Source organism: Herpailurus yagouaroundi, unplaced genomic scaffold, assembly GCF_014898765.1.
Source record: "Herpailurus yagouaroundi ecotype Mexico unplaced genomic scaffold, PumYag 163, whole genome shotgun sequence".
NCBI classification, from domain to species: Eukaryota; Metazoa; Chordata; class Mammalia; order Carnivora; family Felidae; genus Herpailurus; species Herpailurus yagouaroundi.
In genome coordinates, this window is record NW_024412404.1 from 34,233,938 (window position 1) to 34,258,164 (window position 24,227).

The 24,227-nt window shown below is 44.7% G+C and overlaps 1 protein-coding gene across 2 annotated transcripts in view; it reads left to right on the forward strand.

Annotated features, from left to right (window-relative positions):
• PDE6C (phosphodiesterase 6C) overlaps positions 1 to 24,227 on the forward strand; it is a 45,045-nt gene that overhangs the window by 3,870 nt on the left and 16,948 nt on the right. For both annotated transcript variants that reach the window (XM_040485890.1, XM_040485891.1), the window contains exons 2-14: positions 2,741 to 2,893; positions 2,997 to 3,086; positions 4,014 to 4,154; positions 5,431 to 5,505; positions 6,451 to 6,515; positions 6,620 to 6,686; positions 9,421 to 9,468; positions 11,966 to 12,115; positions 12,698 to 12,841; positions 14,118 to 14,186; positions 19,109 to 19,255; positions 19,495 to 19,602; positions 20,002 to 20,111. In XM_040485890.1, coding sequence (XP_040341824.1) covers positions 2,741 to 2,893; positions 2,997 to 3,086; positions 4,014 to 4,154; positions 5,431 to 5,505; positions 6,451 to 6,515; positions 6,620 to 6,686; positions 9,421 to 9,468; positions 11,966 to 12,115; positions 12,698 to 12,841; positions 14,118 to 14,186; positions 19,109 to 19,255; positions 19,495 to 19,602; positions 20,002 to 20,111 — 1,367 coding nt within the window. The remainder of the gene's footprint in view (positions 1 to 2,740; positions 2,894 to 2,996; positions 3,087 to 4,013; positions 4,155 to 5,430; positions 5,506 to 6,450; positions 6,516 to 6,619; positions 6,687 to 9,420; positions 9,469 to 11,965; positions 12,116 to 12,697; positions 12,842 to 14,117; positions 14,187 to 19,108; positions 19,256 to 19,494; positions 19,603 to 20,001; positions 20,112 to 24,227) is intronic.

Sequence of the window (24,227 nt, forward strand, 5' to 3'; positions counted from 1 at the left end):
ATAATAGGAAACTGAGAGATATCCTCCTCAGGTTAATGATTTCTTTCTCTGTTGGGCAAACTGCTGATCAACTCTATGGGTGGCTTTCATTCTGAATGTGGTTTAAAAGAAGGCCACGGAGAAGTCCTAAGTTTTCAATAATTAACAGGTTGCCTATAGCTGCCGTACTTCTCTCCTCTGTATTCCTTCTCTTCTCTCTTTCTGGCTCCTGGTCTCAAGGGATAATGGTGTTTCATCAGAATCTAACAACGGGAAGATTGGATGAGGGACACAGTAAGTCTGCTGCTCTACATAATTTCTCCAGTTGCCTTCAGTGGCTTCTTTGAAGGGCCATCAGGGGGAGTTTGTGAATCCAAGAAATACAGGAATTACTCAAGCATACCTCACTGGGGCCTGTTTGAGCTGGTGAACCAGAAAGCCTCACCTCGCCTACCGTGTAATCTGACGGCTGGTTTTATCTAGGGCTTTCAGATACAATAATAAGCAAGCATTACATTTTGAAACTTGTAAGTCATTTTCTCAAAACAGCCGATTAAACTTAAGAATATTTCCTTGTGTTTAGAATCTAGGATAAAATAGCATCAAGGTTTGAACCTGCAGAGTGAAGTGTGTTTGCAAAGAAACACTGCCTGACTCCATCATCCCCTGGTGGGTGTGTCTGGTATTTTGATTATTCATTTAGTGGCCGAGATCAGTGTGTAAATGAGGCAGAACAGTAATCACAAGAGAGAACTACTTCTCATCCAGGGAGGCCCAATGAAGTCCCAGGTGTCTCTTCCCAGTAATTTTTGACCATCGATTATGTGTCAGAGACTTTTCTAAGTGCTCTACCCATCCTGCGTTGTTCTATGTGTCAGGAACTCTGGACAGTTCACAGTATCAGTGTTCCTGTTTTCACAAAGGCTAAGTAGCCTTCCCAGGATCACACAGCTGGTAAACTGAGGCCTGGTTTCAGCCAGGGTACTCTGACTCCAGAGCCTAAGTAAATAGCTGGTTTGTGTGGGTCCACGGTAGGAAAGGTAGAAAAGAGATCTGGGATAAGGGGCTGCATTTGACTCCTTTGGCATCTCACTGCTTCTAAGGGATCCTCCACAGGAGTGAATCACCCACTGAAAGTACAGATTCCTGGGGGAGATTGATTCTGTTTTAGGAGGTTAGGACTCGGTGGGTCTGCAGCTCCACATTTATCTGCAGGTGGTTGTGAGGCACAGCCCAGGTCTACTGCTCTGAGCTGAGCTGTGACTTCTGTTGACCAAGTGGCCCTGTTCCCTGGTAGATTCCGGCCCAGAAGTCTCACACCAGAGGACTCCCACCTTTTTAATTTGGGAAACTGAACAGAGTCCAGCCTCTAGGGGTTTGTGCTGTTCTTAGAAGCACCATCAACACAGGGAAATGAAAATAATACAACCTATGAAAGGAAAACCACATTAATTTTGGCCTGTGAGTCTCGGAGTCAGCCTGAAAGTTCGGTTCAATTGAAGGTTCAGTTGAAGGTTCAATTGAAGGTTCAAAGGAGAGATAGTATGAGCCACGAAAGGCTGAGTCTACACCCATCTAGAGTGCGTGATCCTCTAACTTACAGCTGATATGAACGACTATCCTTGATCCTCTGACGCTCTTCCATTTATGGGCCTCTTCATACTCATCACTGTGCCCTTCCCATGGTGAGGGTATTAGAATCATCTCTTGCATCTACTGCATGAGGCTTGTATCTGGGAAGATCCTCTTCGTCTCTCCCAAAGAGAGAAATTAAAAAAAAAAAATGCATGAAAGACATTAGGTTGGTAGAACATTAAAAACTAGTAAGCATCTCGTGCTGGCAAGAGAGTGGTCCTCTCACACATGACCAGTGGAAGTAAGATTTCCAACTTGTTATGAAAGTAATCTGTGTAAATAAAAACCACATACACCTGTGGATCCAGCAAAAGGGATTTCCACTTTGGGGAATCCATCGCATAAAAACGAAAGCAAGCATGATTAGCACAACGTTGTTTGTAGTGGGGAAAACTATAAACAGGCTAAGTCAGTACAGAATGGTCGAGTGGACCACAGGGCTCCCACACTGCGCTATTGTACAAGACTCTAGAGGGTAAATTCACATCCATATGCACTGGTCTGGAGGGAAGTCCACAAAATATTGTTATGTGACGAATGTCATGCGTAAATTCGAAAAGAAAACTTTATGAAAAGGGAAAAAGAAAATCTTTTGTCCAAACATTAGGGAAAGGTACACAAGGAAACATACTAAGCAGTTAACACTGGTTCTCTCAAGTTGGTGAGATTAGAATCAGGTGGAGAGTATTAATCTTTTTCTTTGTGTTATGATATACTGGTTGTTGTCTGATTCCAAGTGCACATTTTATTGTCATAATTAGAAAGAAGAGCTCGGTGGCCTATACCTGTAATCCCAGCTGTGCGCTCCTTGCCAGCACACTTTCTGTCCATTGTAACCCTGCTTCCTCATAGCACTTCACTTTCCACTTTGCCGTGACATCACCTCTTTTCTCCTGGCCCAACCTCAGCCTCGCCTAGAGAGGCCATAGCTCAGGTGGGAGATGCTCGTCCTGAGACCGGTGAGTTCATTCTGTGCAATCATGGGATGGGGGTGTGTGTGGGACCACTGTGCCGGGGCCCCGGTTGTCTGTACGGTTTGGACTAGAGACAGTGGTCTGCTGCCATTCCCGGATCTACACTGCGTGGTTCTGTGCTGCTGTGGCAAACATGTGACTGTGTCTTTCAGAACAGCCATTTTTCTGACTTCATGGACAAACAAACCGGCTATGTCACAAAGAACCTGCTGGCAACACCAATCATGATAGGCAAGGAGGTTCTTGCTGTGGTTATGGCAGTTAACAAAGTAAATGCATCTGAGTTTTCCAAAGAGGACGAGGAGGTAACGCTAACCCTGGGCATCGAGTCAGAGGCTTGGGAAACTGATTTGCTGTTTAACGAGAGAAAGATATCATACCTGATTCGGTTTTCTCTGCCTTCCATAGGTCTTTTCCAAATACCTCAGCTTTGTTTCTGTCATCCTAAAACTTCATCACACCCAGTACCTGTACAGTGTTGAATCCCGGAGAAGCCAGGTAACAGGAAGGTGACATTAATCACTCCATGCCGACCTGTTCTGACAGAGGGACCCAGAGGCAACAAGCTCAGACCCCTCCTATCGCTCATGGGGGTTTAAGCCACATGGAGCAGATTCCCAAACTTTAGTCCCAGTTGTCTTCTCGTGGTCTGCTCCTGCCTCCCACCCCCCTTCCCTGCCTCTCCGTCTGTAGGTACCACTGGCTTGCCTTTCTTCAGTCTTTATCCCGGGTAGCCATGGTTTCTTCTGTGGGTTGGCTATAATTAGAGTAACCTACCCTACATGCTTGTTGTAACTATCAAATGATCATTATATGAGTTTGTAACATGAAGCTCTTAGCGGTGCCTGCTACATATTGAAGTCCTTAATTTGAGGAGCAAATCACTCTTCTGAAGTCTGTTGCCTCCTTGAGCCAGAAGCATAAAGAACAACATTGGTAACCAGGGCACCTGAGTCCAGGCTGCTCTCTGAACCTCAGTTTCTTCATCAGTACAATGTGGGGGAGAGTGGTGGGGATGGAGGGCTTCCACATCCCTTCCCATCCAACTGTCCAGGTAAGGTTACCTCTGGGTAGCTCAAGATGCATGGAACAAGGCCTGTGGCTTTCTCCCCTTAACTGCCAGCACGAGGCAGAGGGCCCCCAATACTGGACCCTCTCCCCCAAAACTGCCTCTGCCTCCAGTATTAGGTCACTTGCCCTTTGAAGCCAAAACGTTCGGGCCCGGGGACCAATCATGAGTTACCACTTTCATAAACCCACACCCTTGCATCTGAGTATTTTGTCAGACAGGTACACATTCAAAAATGAAATTGCATTGTTTACTGATATGTGTTCTTTTTGTCTGAGACACCTTCTCCTTTCTTTTGGCTAATGCTCCATGTCTTCACTGTATTTTGTTGTTTTCTCTTTAATTCATCCTTTCAGATCCTTATGTGGTCCGCCAATAAAGTATTTGAAGAGCTCACAGATGTTGAGCGGCAATTTCACAAAGCGCTCTACACAATTAGAACATATCTGAACTGTGAACGCTACTCCATCGGACTGCTGGACATGACCAAGGAGAAGGTCCTCATTCTTCCATACATTTTGTCTCACCTCAAATCGTCTATACAAGACAGTGATCCATTAAAAAATGGATAATATTCACACACAATGTATAATGTTCATTTCTCATCTTGTTTCATTCTTTCCGTTGGAGCTCTCCTAGCTCAGCATAAGTAATGAACACTGTCTTGTTTCTGTTTCTTATTCTCCTTGTGAATTGAAGTTATTTTTTTCAGAGTAATTGTTCTAAGTGGATAAACACAGGACCAAGTGTCAGGAGAGCTGGGTTCTGATCCTGGCTCTGGGACTTTGTAGTTGAGTGTATTTGGGTTAGGGTGCTTTTGGCTACAAGTAACATCAGACCCAGCTAAAAGCATCTTTAACAATAAGACAGTTATTATCTCATTTAACAAGAAGTCCCAAGTTCTTCCTGGAAGAAGAAGGGCAGAAGAAGGGCAGTTCTAGGTCTGGTTCATTGAGAACGCAGCACGGTCATCAAGGCCCCAGGGGCTTCCTGTTTTCCTACGGCAGGGTCTCTGCCGCCTTCAGCATGGTGGAAAGGTCTCCTCTTGGGGTGGCAAGATGGCTGTTATAGCTCAAGGCATGGCACATGGACAGGACCAAACTGGGAGGCTTTTCCTGTAAATGTCACCTTCATCACCTTTCATGTGATGTGAGGAGCACCCTTCCCCAGAAGCGCCTTGGCAGATTTCTCCCCCTTCTTCACTGTCCACAACTGGGCCATGTGCCTGCCCTCAGACTAATCCCAGGCATCTCATATGGGCCACCCAGGGCCCATATGTACAAGCCCATATTCCCTGAGAAAAATGACCACCTGGCACCTAAATAAAATCAGGGTCTGTTAGAGAGGAAGAGGGAGAGAACAGATGTTGGGTAAGGTGGCCACACTGTTGGTCGTGCTGCATGACCTTGGCCAAGCCTCTTAACTTATTTAGATTTAGTTTATTTATCTGTAAAAGAGCCACTAGCTATTGAGTCCCTTTGACTATGTGTCAGGGCAAGTGCTCTGCACGTATTGTTCATTAACGCTCACCACAACCCTACAGCATAAACTCTATTATTATCCCTGTTTTACAGATGAAAACGCTTGAGTGACTTGTTCACATTCACAAGTTCATAAGTGATATTACTGGAAATCATAGGTCTTTTCCAGCTCTAAAATTCTGGATTTATAAAATAAATAAGTAAATAAAATATGCAAAGCCATGAAACTCATAGAAGATATAGTAGGTCGTGGAACAGTTTGTTTAATATGTTTAAATATAATTGCTTCCAGGAATTCTATGATGAGTGGCCAATCAAACTTGGAGAAGTCGAGCCTTATAAAGGTCCAAAGACACCAGATGGCAGAGTAAGTGCAAACGTCTTCCTCAGTGATATGTGTGCATGGTACAGGGTGCCAAAACCAGTAGGGAGGACAGGAGAGCGCTGGCCTGAGAAGCCCTGGATTCTAGTCCTGTAAGTTTCTGGGGGACCTCAGAGTAGTAGAAAGAACACTGGACAAGGAGTTTGAGGTTCAAGTCCCAGGTCTTCCCTAGCCAGCTAGGTGCTCCTTGCCTTAACTCATGGTTTAACCTCTCAATTTCCTTTTCTGTAAAGCCAGGCTTAGCGAATCAATAGATCTCAATAGGGAGGGACACATCAGAGCCACCTGCCCAGCTTTTTAAGGGCACTATGCCCAGGCCCTCCTTCACACCTGCTGGACTCGAGACTCCAGGCAACGGTCAGATAGTTGTGTCCCCCTTGACACAAGCTTCAGAGGGCAGGAACGATGTCTCACCACCGTGTTCCCAAACACACAGGAAAGTGAAAGTACTGGGATAGAATGTGTCCAGGCCTTGGGGTTTTCATCTGCCCAAAGAAGTAGAGAGATTCGTTCTCAAGTCCCTTCCAGCTTGGAAGGTGGGAAATGTTCATTATACAGTGGGGAAGAGAAAACATTGACTGAGGTTGAGAAATTACATGGTTTGTTCCACTGAAGTTAGTAGTCAGGTATTTCTGGACAGTAGAAAGGGATCAGCTAAAAGTAAAACAAGATTCCCGTGAAAGCTGTTTGGATAAACTCAACTTTTAAAATTTAGCTTAACAGGCTTGTTCATGTAGGTAAATAGCCAATAGTATTTTCTAGTTGTGTTGCAAGCTTGTAATCAGGACATGAGTAATTTGGTGGTAGTTATGCAGAGCAATGTGGTTAGAATGTAAGGTACCATTTAAATGAGTTTTAAAGTATAAGCTCGCCTATGAGAAGTGTTTTCTTTGGGAAATGAGATCACTCTCATAATCTCTTTCCTCTTAGGAAGTCATCTTTTATAAAATCATCGATTACATTTTACATGGAAAAGAAGAGATCAAAGTGATCCCGTGAGTACTGTCCTCAGCAGCCAGGAAGTTGCCATTTTGTTTTCGCGCACAGTGCATTTCTTCTCTGTATGACAATGATTTTCTTTCTTCTAATCTTCCTCAAGGACACCTCCTGCAGACCACTGGACTCTCGTTAGTGGGTTGCCGACCTATGTTGCCGAAAATGGATTTGTAAGTTATCGAACACATTTAAACCTTGAATAATACTGGATGAAGCCCTTATCAACTAAGGGGTGGGAGCAGTTATGAAAGTAAAATGCACACACATGTGAGATGCCCACACAGGACGTGGGGGAGAGGCATCTTGGCAGTTGAAAGTAGGTTGACTGGAGACTTCCAGATTACACAAAAATATTTAGTTGTTGTAAGAAAGATTCATCCATTCCCCCAACTTCTTATTCTGTTAGCCATGCAAATTTCAGACATCCTTTAGAAGTCTGTGACCATGATTCATGTTAGGTTTAATTTGATCTCAAGTACAGTTACCTTGGTCAAGACTTGTGAAGCATGGGAAATTACTGACAAGAGAGAAAAATGAATAAATGGGGAACTTTGCCACTGATTGCAATGCAAAATGTAGTGGGTTGATAAAGTAAGTGAAGATCTTTGCCCCGGTCTATCTCGTGGGGTGGGATGGGATGGGATGGACAGATAGCAGGCCAGGTCTGGCTAAGAGAGGTCAAGATATAGGCAGACAACAAGCAAGAGGTCTCTGGTAGGTCCCAAAGGTCTCCAGGCCAGAGAACCAGAGTCACCGTATTTTTCCCACTCTGCCTCAGCCATGCTTTCCTTCCTTCTCGTGGCTGATTTCTCTCCCTTGTTGGGCTTCTCCACCATCTGTGTCATCTTTTGGCACCAAGATCCCTCCCTGCGAGAGTTCAATGCTTCCAACATTTCTTAGTGTTGGCATTTTCCTATCTTCCCCGTGATGAATCCAAGTTTCTGTAATGTATTTATAGCACTTACTTGCATATTTGCATATTTGATTTCACTTTAGCGTTGTCCTTGTGTTTTGAGCAGTGTTCATTCATCTTCATTATTTAGTAAATGGGCATGTGAATTATAGTGACTAATAGAGTCACTCGAGGGTCAGAGGGAAGGAGAAACAAAACCTAGGTTAGCTCCTGTTTTCTTTCACTGTCACAAATTTATCTCTGCTTAGTGTGAAAGTTGCTGGGTTTGGAACAGTAGCAGAGTAAGGAAAATGCCAGATGTGACTGCAGGATGTTCTTATGTCAGGGTGCTTTGCTTTGGGGTTTCCAGGAGGCCTAAACCCTGGGGTCACTGGGTACAGGACCAGGTGGCCTCAAACAGGTGACATGATCCCTTTTTCTAGGTAGAGACATGCCAGAGGGGAAGAAAAGAAAACGAAGAGAAAAAACAATTTTATTTCTTTTAGGAATAAACAGCACTTTACACTAACAAATACCATGTTTTCAAAATCACTCCAAAATAATTGGAGTGTTTTTTAAATGTTACTCCTGACTTAGTAGTAATGACGAAAACATTCCAATTCATTCCTGAGTCCACAGATACCACAACTTTTCAGCGTCTGTACATAACCAGATTGCTCGACCATTGACCCCCATCCTTTGTTTCCTTGCAGGCCACCTAGGCAGTTTTCTAGGGAAACAGGGTTTCCCCAAAAATCAGCTTGGAGTAAACGATTGTGTCAAAAGCCAGTTCATTGAATGGTTAATTTGCCAAGTCATCAACTTGCCATATTACCAACGTGCCAAGGGATTGATTCCCAAAGCAGGGGAGGATTTTCCGCCAGGTTTTGGTTCTATCACAGACCCACTGCACATGCTTCACTGCTGCCTTCCACATCGGAGCTTCTTCCCTGGGCCCCATCCCTGCTCTCTGAGAGCCCAAGACTGGCGGCAAACTGTTGTAAATCTAGTTTAAGGTATTTCTCACAAAATTGCTCATTAGGCAAATTGGCATTCCCAAAGTGATTTCCAGAGAATTGAGCTTGAGCCATTTCCTGGGACTCTTAATTATGATTAGGGTGAACATACATCCAGTTTGCCTGGGCCAGCTTCCACACACACCTGTTGTGCTTGAGTTATCAATAGTCCTCCCTTTCACTCCCAAAGGTATCACCCTATCATATGCACTTACAAGAGACAGGACTTACTAAAAACATATTTTGTGTCTAGCACAGGATTTTCTCCAATTTGACATTATTGACATTTGGGGCCAGACAATTCCTTGTGGGGAACTATCCCGTGCACTGTACGATGTTCAGCAGCATCACTGCCCTCTACCCATCAGATGCTCTACACCACCCTGGCTGGGAACCACTAGCCTAGAGGATGATTTCAAACATTTCAGCAGACCCAGCCAGAACAATGCATTCCTGGGCGGGGCAGGGTGGGGGCTGCTGTAATATCGTGGTGCACTCTATGACTCAAGAGCCCTGGGTGCCTTGACTCGGTCCTGCCCTGGGCAAATCCCTTGGCAAATCCTTGACCTTGGGCCAGGGAGGGAGAAAGGGAGGGAAGGAGGGAAGGAGGGAGGAAGGAAGGAAATAGAACCTTCCCAGAATCTCTGTCATCCCTGCCCCAGCAGAATGACCTTCTCCTCAGCTTCCTCCACTCCTTGGTCTGAACAGCTCAAAGTTTTGAATTTGGAAGAAGAATCCTTAGAGGCTGGGAAGAGTAGGCAGAAGCAGAGATTGTGCTAAATGTCACACAGTGACTTAATTAGCAGAAGAGAACCTCAATGTGTTGTTAGCAAATTTGGCCCAGCCGTGGCTCAGTGTGAATAATTTGCCTGCAAACCATGGAGAGCCACAGAAGAAACCCTCGCCTCAAATGCATCCTTTCTTACACTGCTCTGTGGGTTGGTGGTCCCCCCTCCGCACGATGTTTCAGGACTTTCATGTCCTCTTGCTTTACAGATATGTAACATGCTGAACGCCCCCGCAGATGAGTACTTCACCTTTCAGGTAACTCTGCCCTCCGCCAGGCCTCCTATCACTGCTGCCCCCTCCCCCATCCTCAGGGTCTGCCTTGTGCTCAGGTGGCCGGGAGGCACGCACAAGGCTTACGTCCCATTCACCCTGGAGGGACCAGGGTCACCAACCAAGTAGCAGATTCTTCAGGGAAGGGAGAAGAGGTGGGAGGTGCAGGGGGATGAGAGGAGACAGGGTGTTTATCACCCCAGCACTGGGCAGGGAAGCGGGGGGACCCTGCCCCTTCTCCATGCCCTCCCACTCCTGGTCACTCAGTGCTTCAAACAGCGCCTGGCACATCATAGGTGCTCACTAAGTGTTCTTCGCAGGAGTGATCAGCTGCACAAGGTCTACCACCTGGATTCAGCCCTTTTTGGTTTTCCCAGGCCCTTCCCTGCAGCTTATTAGAAAAGAAAAACTATTTATTGGGTCCTCGGGGGCCTCTCCTGCTGTCAGACTCTTGGTTTTATCTTTCCTCCTGCAGCATCCTGGGATCCTCCTCCCTACCTGTCCCCTCTGCCACCCCCTCCCCACGTGACTGCTGGGGAGAAACTCGCATCTATCTCTGCGGCCCCTCCCTTTCTGCCTTCTGGTCCGTGTTCTGTGTCCCTATTGTCACAAACATCCACTTAGAGCCCTAGTTCCGGTCAGGAATAGAGAGCCACCAGTGTCTTCCTGTCTGTCACACAGACACACACACACACAGAGCCCCAGCTATGCCTGCTGGACAGGCTTCCTCCTCGGGCGAGAGGGGTGTGCGAGCAGCAGCAGACGCAAGCCGGGCCTGGGGAAACCTACGGGCGCCTGCTTTGTTTCCCGGAAGGTTTCCCTCGGATCTCCTTGTTCGTCCCTCTGCTCACTGATGTGGAAAACACACAAACACCATATGGCGCGTTTGCTCCTGTTCCTCCCTCCTTGCAGCCAAAGCCTCACTGTGACCCTGCTGTGCTGGCCCTGACCCCTACATTTATGGCAGTCGGGTGCCGGGGAAGAGTACACAGGAAGGAGCAAGGGGGCAAGCACTTTCTAAAGTGTCTGACCCTAAGCAATCCTTGTAGGAACAGGGAGGTGGGGGAGCTGGCCCGGGAGAGCCCGGACTCTGCTCTGATATTTGGGGGCAGCCATGCATGGCTCCGAGGATAAAGATTTTGAGAACCACTCAAATCTTTTTCCCCAAAGCTTTGAATGTCAGGACACAATAAGTTGAGGCTTGGTTTCTCTGCTTTTCATTCCAAATATAAAGACGAGCTCGCCAACTAATAAGCAGTTGTTTATTGAGCACCTGTCATATGCCCAACACCGGCCCCTCACTTACATGGAAGCCAACAGTGTAGGAAATGCTCTTCCACAGGATTAGGAAATAGCCTCACAGACAAAAATCAACAACTCCGAAGCATTTGGAAATCATCTAAACTGCTACTTTGTGTGCTCCAGGCTAAAAGTGCTGTTAGAATTCTGAAAAAGAAAAGTTCTGTATGGGTGGAAAAGGTGAGAGAAAGCTTCACAGGAGAGGCAGGCCAGCCTGGGCCTCTGGGGACGGCTCACTGTGCTGAAGGAAGCAGAAGAGCTACCGGGGAGCTTATTTAAGATGCACATCCTCAAATTATGACACAAGCTTGAAAAAAAAGAAAAAAAGTCTTGCACGTTGACCTTACGCCACACTTTGAGAAATGCTCCTAAACTTCTGTGTCTGTATCCCCCCACTAGAATGTTATCAACCTGAGATTAGGGCCTGTGGTTAGTAGCCCCAGCAACTAGCCCAGGTCCTGGCACATCACAGGGGAACACAAAAGACGGTTTTGATGGATCCGTCAGGAACACAGAAACCACACTAGGTATTTCAACAGAGAGAATTTAATATAAGGAATTAGTTAAGCAGCTGTTGGGGGACAGAAAAAGTGAATGGGGAACACTGAGGCTTCCGATCCTTATAGCGGTGGGCAGAAGAGAAGCCGTTAGGGTTGTTACAGTGTAGACACTTGGTTCCAGTACACTGCATCAAATGGCCTAGAACACTTTTATGGCTCTATAGTCCCAGCTAATTTCTGACCTAGTGTAGGAATTGTGCAGCTCACATAGAGATTAGATTATTCTTCCTTAAAGATAACCAGAGTTGGGGGAAGGTAGCTACGACAGGGTAGTAGTTCAGGGAAGCCTGTGATGCTCCATTAGTCCTCTATCTTGATCCTAGTGGTGGGAGCACATGTGTACACATGTGATGAGCTTGCATAGAAATACACACACGCATGCACACACACACAATAAGTACACATAAACCTAGTGAAATCTGACTGAGATCCATGGATTGTATCAGTATCTATTTCCTGGATTTGATGGTGCACTACAGTTACACAAGCTGTTACCTCTGGGGAAACTGGGTGAAGGGTACCTACGGCTTCCCTATACATTTCTTTTGCAACATCCTGTGAATCTATAGGTATTTCAAAATTAAAAGTTAAGAAAATAATCTAAATGTCCTTCCTGTTTGTAGAAAGGACCTGTAGATGAAACTGGCTGGGTCATTAAAAATGTCTTATCCCTGCCTATTGTCAACAAGAAAGAAGATATTGTGGGAGTAGCTACATTTTACAACAGGAAAGATGGAAAACCTTTTGATGAATATGATGAACACATTACTGAGGTAAGTGCAATGATAAACTAATGGAGACAAATGAAATTCATGAAACAATAGAGGTGGCGCAATTATTTGTTATTCTGGAGTGATATTTTTGAAGGGCCATTAAGGCATGAGTCACATATGTTTGCGGTCAATATGGGGTTATTGTGTCATTTCTGTTTCCTGGCTTCTGTAAACTGCAACATTTTCTTCCAGAGATTGAACTTTGGCTTAATCAAAATTCTTTACAATATTAGGCAACTGGACAGAAATTTTCCATCTCCTTTCCCCACCCCTTCTATTCCTTACGTTTCTTGCTGTCACCCTCAGTCCGCTGAGTTTCAGGCTGTGCTTTATTCTACTGGATATTGTAATTCTTTTGCTCTAATAAAATATTCACGGTGCCTGGTGCACTTTGAAAAGCAAGGGATTAGCCAATTTCATTGTCTGGGGCTGATTATTAGTACGTTTTTGTTCTTAGATTGAAATACGAAGCTGAATTGTTGATGGTAGAAGGGAGATTGATTGAGAGGAAAGAATGTAGATGGTTGCCTCCAAATCAGTTTTTCAGTTTTAGAGAATTGAATCACATTTTATCCATTTCAGACTCTCACACAATTTCTTGGATGGTCTCTTTTAAATACTGACACCTATGATAAAATGAATAAGCTAGAAAACAGAAAGGATATAGCTCAGGAAATGCTCATGAGCCAGACCAAAGCTACTCCTGATGAAGTCAAGTCTATTCTGGTAAGTGGGAAATTCAGTCCTGTGGACATTAGGTGGCATCTAAGCACAGCTCCTGGAATTCGCCTAATTACTTAGAGGTCTGACAAATGAGAATAGGTTTAGTCCTAGGCTAAGGAGGAGGAGACAAGGAGATTGGTGGGGGGTGGGGTGGGGGCTGCGGACCTGGGTGGCCCAGTGGACACAGAGCCTTATTGGACTTCTTGGCTGCTTGGTTGGAATAGCACTTTGCTTAAACAACAACAACAACAACTCAACTCCTGGGTCTGTAGGAGCTGGAGGAGTGACATCTAGATCCAAGTACGTTAGCAAGGAAAAAATATTTCCAGGAAGGGAAGTGTATCAGTCAGTTATTGCCATATGCATTGCCATGTATAACAACCATAACATCTCAGTGGTATACAACATTAAACATCTATTTTTTCACTCATGCATTGGTGGGTTGACTAGTCTTCAACTGATTTCTAGTTGGGCTTGGCTCTAAGCTGTGAGTTTGGTTTGCTCTATGCATACCTCATCCTTCTTGCCCAGAAGCCACTTGATAAATGCTCTTCTTATGGTGAGGTCATAGGTGCAAGAGAGCAAGCCAAACTGTGCAAGCTCATTTCAAGTCTTCCCTCATGGCACATTCACTAAAATTCTCATTGGCCAAATGTGGCCAAGACCAATATCATGGACGATGGGGAAGCAAGTAGATAGATATTTATTAACAGTGTTCTAATCACCACCAAATGAAGGGAAAATATCACACATCCCCTATCTCTATTCCTTTTATTTCCCTGGTTTTCAGAGTGTGTGTGTAGGTGTAGTTTTCTTGGGGTGGCTTTTGTTTTTTCTGGTCTTGGTTTTGCTGAGTTGCTTGAGGATTAAGAGAAATTTTATTTGACAGTTGAGATGTTAAAAATGAGAAAACCTGAGGAGGATGAAGAGAAATTTCCATAAACTAATAGAAAAACAAATATAAGCCACTCATTTTTCTCTCTTTCTTGCCTACATATAAATAAACCACTTCTCTCTCTCTCTCTCTCTGTCTCCCCTTCTCTCTCTCTGACAGCCACTGTTACATTTTCAGGAAATAAAAAAAATTCATTACATTATTTTTTTTGGAGAAAATTCTTCATAATCAATGCTATAGGTCTTTTTTGTACCTAGAATACATCTTTGCAAAGAACTCATTACAGCATATTTTAAATACATTTAAACTGATTTTAAGAGTAGAGGAGTCAGATAGAAATTTACTTTATGGGAATTTCACACTTCAATTGCTTTTACATTTTAGAAAATTAAAGAGAAGTTAAATATAGATGCAATTGAAGACTGTGAAGAAAAACAACTTGTCACAATTTTGGTAAGTGTTTTACTTCTATCCTTAACGCCGCTTAAATAAAATATATTAGGATACATGTTCTCATTTCTCATGTAAGAGTTTCCTCTTCTCTGTCACCTTTAAAGGCTAAAAAGAAAAGAGATTTCTTATAAAGAGTGACCTTTTAGTTCTCTGCATTTTTTTCCTCCTTGTGCCCCCTACAGTCCAATCCATAAAGATAATAGAGAATCAAAAACTAGGCTTCTGCGTAAAGGAACGCAGGCACAGATTCTAGGCATGTCATGGCCTCGTTTATTTTGATAGTTTTGGATGACACTGTGGTCACCCCGGAAGACATGACAGAATTACAGTAGAACAAAGACCCTTCAAGGCACAATTGTCCTCTGCCAGCACTCGCTTCTGTTTTCTGGAACTGGGAGGAATGTGGTTCTTTCCTCTTGTTGCCACCAGTTGAAATGGTTGAAATAACTTCTCTTCCTGTTATTAATCCTATATTTGGTTCTACGTAGTTTTGCCCGAAACTTCTTTGCTGTAGACATCTTTGCCACAACCATTTCGTGGCAAATATTTTTGCCACATAACTAAGTGATCTGTAAGGCAGTTTTTCTGTAAAAAAGAAGTCTTTTGACAGTTTGGTTTGCTTTCTTCATTGCTGAATTGACTGCCTTCAGCAGAGTTAATCTACTGAAGCTAGTTATCAGTAAAACTCTCGTCTTTATATTATGTAAACCTCAGCTAACCCTCACAATTGTCTATATAAACCTTAGCTAGCCCTCATAATGGTCTGTATGAACCTCAGCTAGCCCTCATAGTGGTCTATGCTGTGACAAGTACACAGGGTGGTCTTAAAGTAGGGGGTGATGACAACTCCGTATACGGACTTGATAGAAAATACAGTGATAAACCTCACTGGAAGTGTGGAGTAGAATGTGAAACCAGACTGCGCACCAGGCTGTACTAGACAACGGTAACATGCCAGTCATAATGGCCAAAGCTCAGTTACAAACGCATTACAACCTTAGCATTTCCTCCACATTCCCCATAGAACTTAGGAACGTCTATCAGCAGACGCGGGACAATCTGCCAGGAGCAAACAACGGTGTAGAAGGCTTTCACAGCACAATACAGAGCTCTGTTGCAAATATGCAAGCTAGTATTTGGAAACTGATGCCTCTCTTAACAAAGGAAGAAATTCTAGTGAAAGAAAGAAAGTGTGATGCCAAAGGAGGAGACAAATCAACAAGAAAAAAAAAAAAAGAGTGTAATACTCTAAATGAAAGACTTTGAAGACAAGCACTGAGGTTCAATCCACAGAATGAAATCAGTTATTGACACAGTACTGCCATGAATCTACGCTATACATTCTAAATATATTCAAATTTTTAAAAAAATTTTACAATAAGGTCTCTTTTATTGTGTTATTCATTTTTTTATGTTACATAAAGATGTTACATAATGTTACATGTTTTATGTTACATCCTTTTTAGTGAATGTCCCTCTCATTTTTTTTGTGATTTTATTTTTATGGCAAAAATTACCTTATAGCCGATTAATTAGTTACACAGCAAGAATGTTTGCAGTGAAGATGCAATCATGGCAAGGGGAAACGCATGACTTTTGGAGAACTCGGCAATATTTGATTGTGTTTTGAGTTCCTCAGTTTTATGCAGTAATGATTTGGGACAAGCCTGGAGCAGATTTTACATTCAAAACAGTCCATTTCCTTGTAAAGCTACTGGTTCTTTGCCCATTTTGTTGCTTCTTCAATGTAAGGACCTTCGTCCATTAATTTCTACAGTGTCAGGATGCCAACTGCAGTTTTGTTTTATGAGGAGGACTGGGGTAGGGGTGCGCTGATGAGGAAAGAAATCCCCCTACCTTCCCTCCTTTCCAAGACAAATCAGGAGGCCCTGCAGCTTGCGATCGCCACACCGTAGATCTGGAGAGGATTTCCCAAAGAAGGACCTTCGCCACTCATCCTTAATTCAGTTTTTTCTCATTCATGCAGTAGTTATCGAGAGATACTATAATACAAGGAGCTGCGCTGCATCCTGAGGACAAAAGGTAGTGTGGTCTGGTCTTATCTGGTTCAAGAGGCCCCATTTACTGGGGAGATAAAATACAAACAGTGACACTGCCCCAGATGGACGAGTTCATAGACTGTGGGCACCAACGGCCCCGGGGAGGCCAAGGGCCTGATTCTGCTCACAGATGGTGGTGGAATATGAGACAATAGCCGTGGCAATGAGGCTTGATGGGAAAGCAGGAGTTGCAGATAAGGGTTTTGGGGGTGGCTGGAGGTGAGAAGGGGAAGCAAGACGGTACAGAACGGGGCCTGGAGACACAAGCGAGCACATTGTCTTAGAGAACCCCAGGCCAGCTGGTGTAGCAGAGCCCCAGGGAGCACAGGGGAGGAGCCCTGAGGCCCAGCGGGAAGGCGGGGCAGCATGACCGCCTGGTACCCCGTGAAGTGGCCCGCTCAGGGGCCCAGGGGGACCCTTCTGGGAACAGACGGAGCAAACCAGCCTCGACCCAGGTGGCCATCAGAGCCATTTCATGGCCGAGTTGGGGTAGCAGCTTAACTGTGTGATTCCTCAGGGAGGTGAAAACTGGCCTTGGGGTGCCCAGAATTCCCACTTAGCGAACTAACCAAAAGCCTTTGTTCTTACAAACCCTCTGTGTCACAGAGTTTTAAATGGCTGTTCTTCAAAACCTATCATCTTTGTACTAAACTACTATCTTACTGGATTGCCTGTTACTGCAAATGGGATCTGGGAGTCATTCTTCCGCGAACCTCTTCCTTCGTTTCCTGCTAAAATGCACATTTACACTTTAGTGTGACTGAGCCTGAAAGCATTAAAAAGCACTTTCACATTTTATCTTCACTCTGCAAACCGTAGGACTGAGACAGCCTCTAGTGGGGAGTCTGTGTGGCATGGAGTTTTCCCCACCCCAGCCCATGAACTGGGGTGTGATTTTTAAAAGATGTGCTTATTGTCTGCCTCTCCGTGAGAATGCATGTTTCAGGAGCAATGATAATGTCTACTTTATTCATCCATAATGGCTACAACACACATAGGAACCAATAAGTGTTTGTTGAATGAATAAACAATAAATGAATGAAAGAAACAGAAGAACTCACATGGGCAAGGAAGCCGGGAAGGTTTGGAGAGAGAAAGAAAATGACAAGAAGGAGTAGCCAAGGCCATAGCAGGGTCCTGTGAGAAATAGAGAAAAGTTGTGTGAATTGAATCCTCGTTAATTCTCTGTGGCACTTGCAGATGAAATTGGCATTGCTAGACAATGAAGACAACAATGTTACCGTTATTGTTCCCATTTCGCAGGCTAGTTCAGTCTGGGAAATGTAGCTAATCTGAACCCAGAACTGAACACTAGTCTCCTGGCTCCAAACCATTGCTTTTCAGGGAAAAAGAAAAAAAAAAAATCTCTGCCTAAAGTGACCAGTCCAAGAGTAGACTGATGAGAAGGGACCAGAGGAGGTCACTGGGAGACCTGGGGAACAGAGAGAAGGACAAGGGTGTGAGAAGTCAACTCCGACTCAGGGGTTAGGGGATGAAAATCCATAATTTTACTTAAAACAACCATATACCATTTGGTATTGAAATCTGTATAAAGTAGAGCGTGAACTATCCCCTGGGAGACCTTAAACTTGCTGAGGGACATGGCCTTAGCACAGTGCACAGGACTCAGCACGGGCTCAGTAAATACCCAATGCACTGAATTGCTCCTGTACGTGGACCCACATAGCTCTTGCTAACTTCTCCCTCCTGGCGCTTTCTCTCCTCCCCTGGGATTTCCTCCTCCCTGCCTTCCAACAAATCATCTGAACTCACATCCTTCCTGAATCTCTCCTTCTTCAATCCCACTTCCAACCTGCCTTCAATTTCTCCCCCAGCCCTGGGCCCTGGATGTTATGCTCTGTGAGTATTCTAAGCTCTCACCTTTCAATGATCTGTACTGTATAACCATTTCAATAGACCGCGTTCTTTAAGGGCAAGATCCATAATTTTGTTTCCTCAGCCATGTCAATACTCATGTGCTGAGTTCACTCTCTAACCTATCTACAGTCCTAAATCCTAACAAGGTGTGGGGGTAAGTGAGGTGTCTGCAGGTGTACCAGAGCACCACAGAGCATTTGTTCATTCAGTCCACAGACATGTCCCAAGCACCTGTCTGGGACAGGCCCTGCCAACTCTGGGCTACCGCAGCAAATAAGACACGTGTGCTCCCACACTGTGGTGCCCACAGTCTATTGAGCATGTAAAGAGTACGATAGAAAAAGGGGCGCCTGAGTGGCTCAGTCGGTTAAGCGTCCGACTTCGGCTCAGGTCACGATCTCACGGTTCGTGGGTTCAAGCCCTGCATCGGGCTCTGTGCTGACAGCTAGAAGTCTGGAGCCTGCTTCTGATTCTGTGTCTCCCTCTCTCTCTGCCCCTCCCCTGCTCACACTCTGTCTCTCAAAAATAAATATATGTAAAATAAAAACTAAAAAAAAAAAAAAAGAATACAATAGAAATGAATTAAGTGATCGCATACTATTTACTAAACATTTCTTGAATAGGAAAATAAAGTCGAGTACTGAAAACGGGTAAGGCTGCTGCAACTAAACATTTCATTTAGCAGCAAAGAAAGAAAACAGCCATTGGAGATGGATTTGGAATTGAATTCCAGCACTCAGAAAGTTTCTTAATATAGCTGAGTCTCAGTGTCACCATCTGGAAATGGGGATAATTGTGCAGGTTTGTTGTGAGGATAATAACACACGTAAACCGCATCCCCCAGAGCCGGTCCCACTGAGGCTCAGTGGGGTTGCGTGCGGTATCCTTTCGTGGTAATTTTGTTTTACGCCCAGGGCTGGATGTGTGAGACCAAAGGGAAAGAAGATGCATGTAACCTGAAACCATCTGTCCTTGTCCCAACAGAAAGAGGACTTGCCAGACCCACAGACGGTGGACCTGTACGAATTCCGCTTCAGTGACTTCCCCATCACAGAGCACGAGTTGATTAGGTGTGGGCTGCGACTCTTCTTTGAAATAAACGTGGTGGAGAAATTCAAAGTACCCGTAGAGGTCAGATCGCATTTAATTTAAAATACTGTGTGATTCTGTTGCTGTACTCGCTAATGTGTCCCGTGGTTCAAAAGATTAACTTCAGTTAGGATTTTCAATTATTATTAACTTTGTAAATATATCAGCTTAAACCCTGTCAACAAGACCAACCTATCTTTTTAGATAAGATTGTCACAGACCTTGTAACCTTTAGAATTCTATTCCAAAGTCTGAATGGTGTTGTCTTCTTTGGGTGACAGGTTCTTACCAGGTGGATGTACACCGTGAGAAAAGGGTACCGGTCCATCACTTACCACAACTGGAGGCACGGGTTCAACGTGGGGCAGACCATGTTTACCTTGCTGATGGTAGGTGCAGAGAGCTGTAAATAATTGTCAACCCACACATTTCCCTCTTAGGCATGATGAGAAATGGATACGGTCCACCATTTTAGGTCAGTAATTTTGGAATTCGTGGACACAATCCTGTAAATCCCAAACTTCCCTGTGGATGATGCCAGGGAACATGGGTATCCCTGGGCATGGGGCTGGATTATCACCTTGACATTCACATACTTACCTCTTTAAAGGAAAATTCGGTTACCTGCTGGGTTTTGTAATTGCCCAGAAGAAGCTGCAATATGCAAGAAATTAAGCCAACTTGGTCTCAAAACACGACAGGCCGTCTTCTCCTTTGCAGGCAGGCTTCACTGCACTTGTTCGGAGGTGTATTTATCTAAGTAAATGTATATATATATATTCTTTTAGACAGGTAGACTAAAGAAATACTATACGGATCTTGAAGCCTTTGCCATGCTCGCTGCTGCTTTCTGCCATGACATTGACCACAGAGGCACCAATAATTTGTATCAGATGAAGTAAGTGATATACTGATGATGTTTGAAGGCACCTCGGGTGAGAAGAGAACTTGTCTCTGTCCCTTGGCCCTGTCAGCAACTCTTCATCACATTTAGGACTCTCAGGGCCATGTTCTGTTCCTTCTGAGCTTCAGCCTCATGATAATGTCTGCTTTCTCCCGGGAAGCTTGCAGCCCTGCAGCCCCCTTGCCCTTGGGTTTCCACTTCCAGGCATGCCCTGCCCTACCTGTAAATGCCTTCACTCCTCCTTTCTTCAACTTGATTAGCCAGAGTATCAGATTCGTATATGAAAGTGCACAGGCCTTGGGCTTACACTTGTATACACCTGTGTAGCCCCCAGCTTAAGCCAGGGGGTGTTTCTTCCTGGGCTTACTCCCCTCCCTTCCCCTGGCTCCTCTGCTGCTCCCCAGCTCTCCTTCAGCTGGTTTGCACCTTATTCTCCTGCCCCGACAACGTGCAAACAGTAAGGGTGCAGGTTCTCAGCTCAGACAGATTTGGGTTCACAAGTCATTTAAACTTTGTAAGCCTCGACTTCCTCGCCTGGAAAATAAGAGTTATAATAATGGTACCTAATAGGTAAGGTCGTTGTAAAGATGAAATGAACAAATGAATATCATGGTAGCCTCTTGGCAGTAAATGAGTAGTAAGTATTATTATTATGTCACTGACACCCTTCAAAATTCATCAGCAATGCCCATGGCCAGCCTTGCTCCTTGATAATGGCTTTTAGGATGCCCTGTGTGCCTTAGATACTGTATCCTCACCTCTGACACACTAGCTACCGGAGGCACTAGGTATTCTAGAGACAACAAGCTTTGGAGTCTGGGCTTGTGGGGTCCAACCACTTCCTGGTTGAGGCAGCTTGGGGCACATCCCTTCGTCTATTTGAGACTCAATTTCTTAACGGTAGAATGGGCACAATATCTACCCGCAAAGACTTGTGGGAATCAAATGAAATTACATGTAGACGAAACTACATAGTAGGTGCTTAAGAAAAATGTGTTCAATGAGTGAAAAGCACATCGTGAGCAGTGACTTCTCACCTATGGGGCTTTGCCTTGAAAAGAGGAATGGCACTCTGGTTTCGGGCAAGGGATGTCTTCCTCCCGAGAGACTCGGGCCCACGTTGGCTATTCCGCACCTCGCACACAAGTCTCCTGACAGTCGCCGGGTCCCCTTCCTCTCCTCGGATCACTGGTGCATTAGCCAATTCAGCTCCAAAGGAGCTCACATTTATAGCCCCTATCGTGACCTGACCCAGGCTAAGAACTTGACACTCATCATCTCATTTAATCTTTGCTGCACTCCACCTTTTACTGATGAAGAAACAAGCTCCAAAAGGTGAAGTCCAATTTGCCTTACATGAAAGGAAGCAGCCACATTGGATGTGGTGTCTGGCCTCCAGTTTGCAGGAAGGATGCAGCCACATTTGAGGTCTCTGCTCTGGTCCGGCATTCAGAGTCTGTGCGGGTCCCCCTGGCTGTCAGCTGGGGGGGGGGGGGCACGCTGAACTTCTCCCAGCATTTCTCTCCGTAGACCGGACAGCAGGAATATGTGGCCGTGGAAGGCCTGGGACCCGTGCACGGGTTTCCCCACCGCAGGCACCTGAGCACAGATGTGCTCCTGGTTCTGGTAGCTCCGCTGCACCGTTGTGATCAAACACGGTCTTTCTGCTCACTGTCCTTCAGTAGTGATGCTCGATGAGTCTCTTCACATCCTTATTGTTCTGGAGGCCGCTCAGGAGCCCACAAAGACATGGAGACATTACATTGGCAAAAGCAGTTCACTACAAGGTTGAATAAAACGGTATTATTATTCTCACATTGATGGCTACAAATCAGGTCACTGCCTAGGGTGACTTGAAGCAGCAGGGACAGAGATGACTCCACTTCCCGGCTGGAGTCCACTTCCTTGTGCCCTTGGTCTGATTTCTTGTCTCCAACACGTCTGGCCCTCTTGGTTCTGGTTTCCAGCCTTATCCCCCAGCCCTAGCCTACCCTCTGACAATGCCCTAAAAACCTGGCCATTTTCACATTTCTATTATTCCCTCCAGTTCTCTTGTGCTCCTGTGTTCACTTCACTTTGCTAGCCAGTTTGTTTTCTGCTTCCCTCATTTCTAAGCTTACTGATTTCTTTCTTCATTTTACCCCCTTTCCTTGTTTAGTTTCTCACCCCTCTTGTCTTTCTGCCTTTTTACTCTCCCCCATCCTGTTCCTGAAGAAATACAGGATGTTATTGGGACAAAAATACAAAGAATTTTAGAATTTATCTCATCCCCCATTTAACGCAGACCTCTCCTCTCTACTGCCTCCTGCCCCATTTCCTTGAGTCCACATATGGTTTTTTTCCCATAATGGCCCACGGGGCAGACAGTCCTATTTGTAGATGATTCTAACGGTTGGACGTTTTTCATGATACTGAACTGAAATCGGTCTCCCGAGAACATCTGTTTGTCCTGGTTCAGGTCTCTGGAGCTGCTAGAATATATGTAATTTCTCAACCACAGGTCATTCCTTCATATTAAGGAGACTTATCACTTCCCCCAGCCTTTCCTGGTTGAACGCAGCAGGTTACTTGAATCATTTCGTATATAACAGTTTCCACACATGTAATTTTATTTGTTATTCTTCTGTGAATCCTGTCTGGTGTTTTTATGTCATTCTTTAAATGCAGGTCTTGGAATTTAACACAGTAATCCAGATAGGACCTGAAGTGGTTTATATTTAATCTTCATGAAATTTCATCTTCTTAATTTGATTCTTTATTCCACTCTTATTTGAAGTCTTCATTTGTCACGCTCTGTCAGCCAGTGGATTATCTGTTTTTTTCCAGTTTTCTGTCATTGGAAAGTTATTCATGATTTCCATCAATATTCATTCAAGTCTCTGATAATGTTATGCATCAGGACAAGAGCAAGGGTCTTGTTTCGGGGCCCAGGGCTGGAAACGTACCCCCAGGGTTGAAGACAGCCAATTAAGTACGCTCATTGAGCCCAGCTGTTCTGGCTTGTACCGAAGATATCTTGAGGTGTCCTGTCAATTACCTGGCTGAAATCCAGACACATGAGGTCCTGGCTTTCCGCTCCCACCAGCCCTGTCACAGAAGGTGCCATAACATCAACTTGGCATCATTTTCTCCTTGTAAACCTCTGGAATCTCCTTGTGATTATTCTGTAAGCGCTCACAAACTCCAAAACAGTTTAAACTGTTTCAGAGATAAAGGTCAATCTTCCTGTTCTGTCATCTACAGATTGTGCCATTTTCTACTTCTTACATTTTAAGGTAAAATTTACTTGGATCCAGTCTTTAATCGTCTCCTCCGCTACCTCAGAATTCTCCAGGAGATACTGAAAGTGGTGTCCCCCCGTACTACAATCCTCAAATTTCTTCAGGAAATTGGGATGTTACTAGTCTACCGTAAAAGAACCCCTTAGTGCTTCTTTACCAACACTGCCCCTTGCTGGAGTTCTAATTTTCAAAAATCATTCTGGGGGAATGTTCCAGGGAAACTGATAGGTTCAATAGTCAAGCCATACCATAATCTCTGTTGCTTGAGTTTCTCTCCTTTGGTTATTTTCTCCCTGAGTGCCTGGATAGTATCACAGTCTACACTGGCTATTTTCCATACTTGAAGCTTACTGTTGCCAGACATCCAAAATACAGAGAATTATTGACGGATGGTGTGATTTAAACATTTTTTCCCCTCAATATCCCATTGAAACTTTTAATAACTTCTCTGAAATTTGCTTTATTTTTTAAAAATTTTTAAATGTTTATTTATTTTTGAGAGAGAGGGAGAGACAGAGCGTGAACAGGGGAGGTGCAGAGAGATAGGGAGACAGAATCCAAAGTAGGCTCCAGGCTCCAAGCTGTCGGCACAGAGCCCGACGTGGGGCTCGAACTCACGGACCGCAAGATCATGACCTGAGCCAAAATTGAGAGTCACACGCTTAACCAACTGAGCCACCCAGGCTCAGTTTACGCCCAGAGTAAACATTTTTGGCAGGAACTCTACATTGATGATGTTGTGCCCTTCTCAGCTCTTCAGGAGGCCCATGAGAGCAATTTGTCCCATTATTTATGAGGTTTAGTTAAATTATTTATGGGTGATATCCAG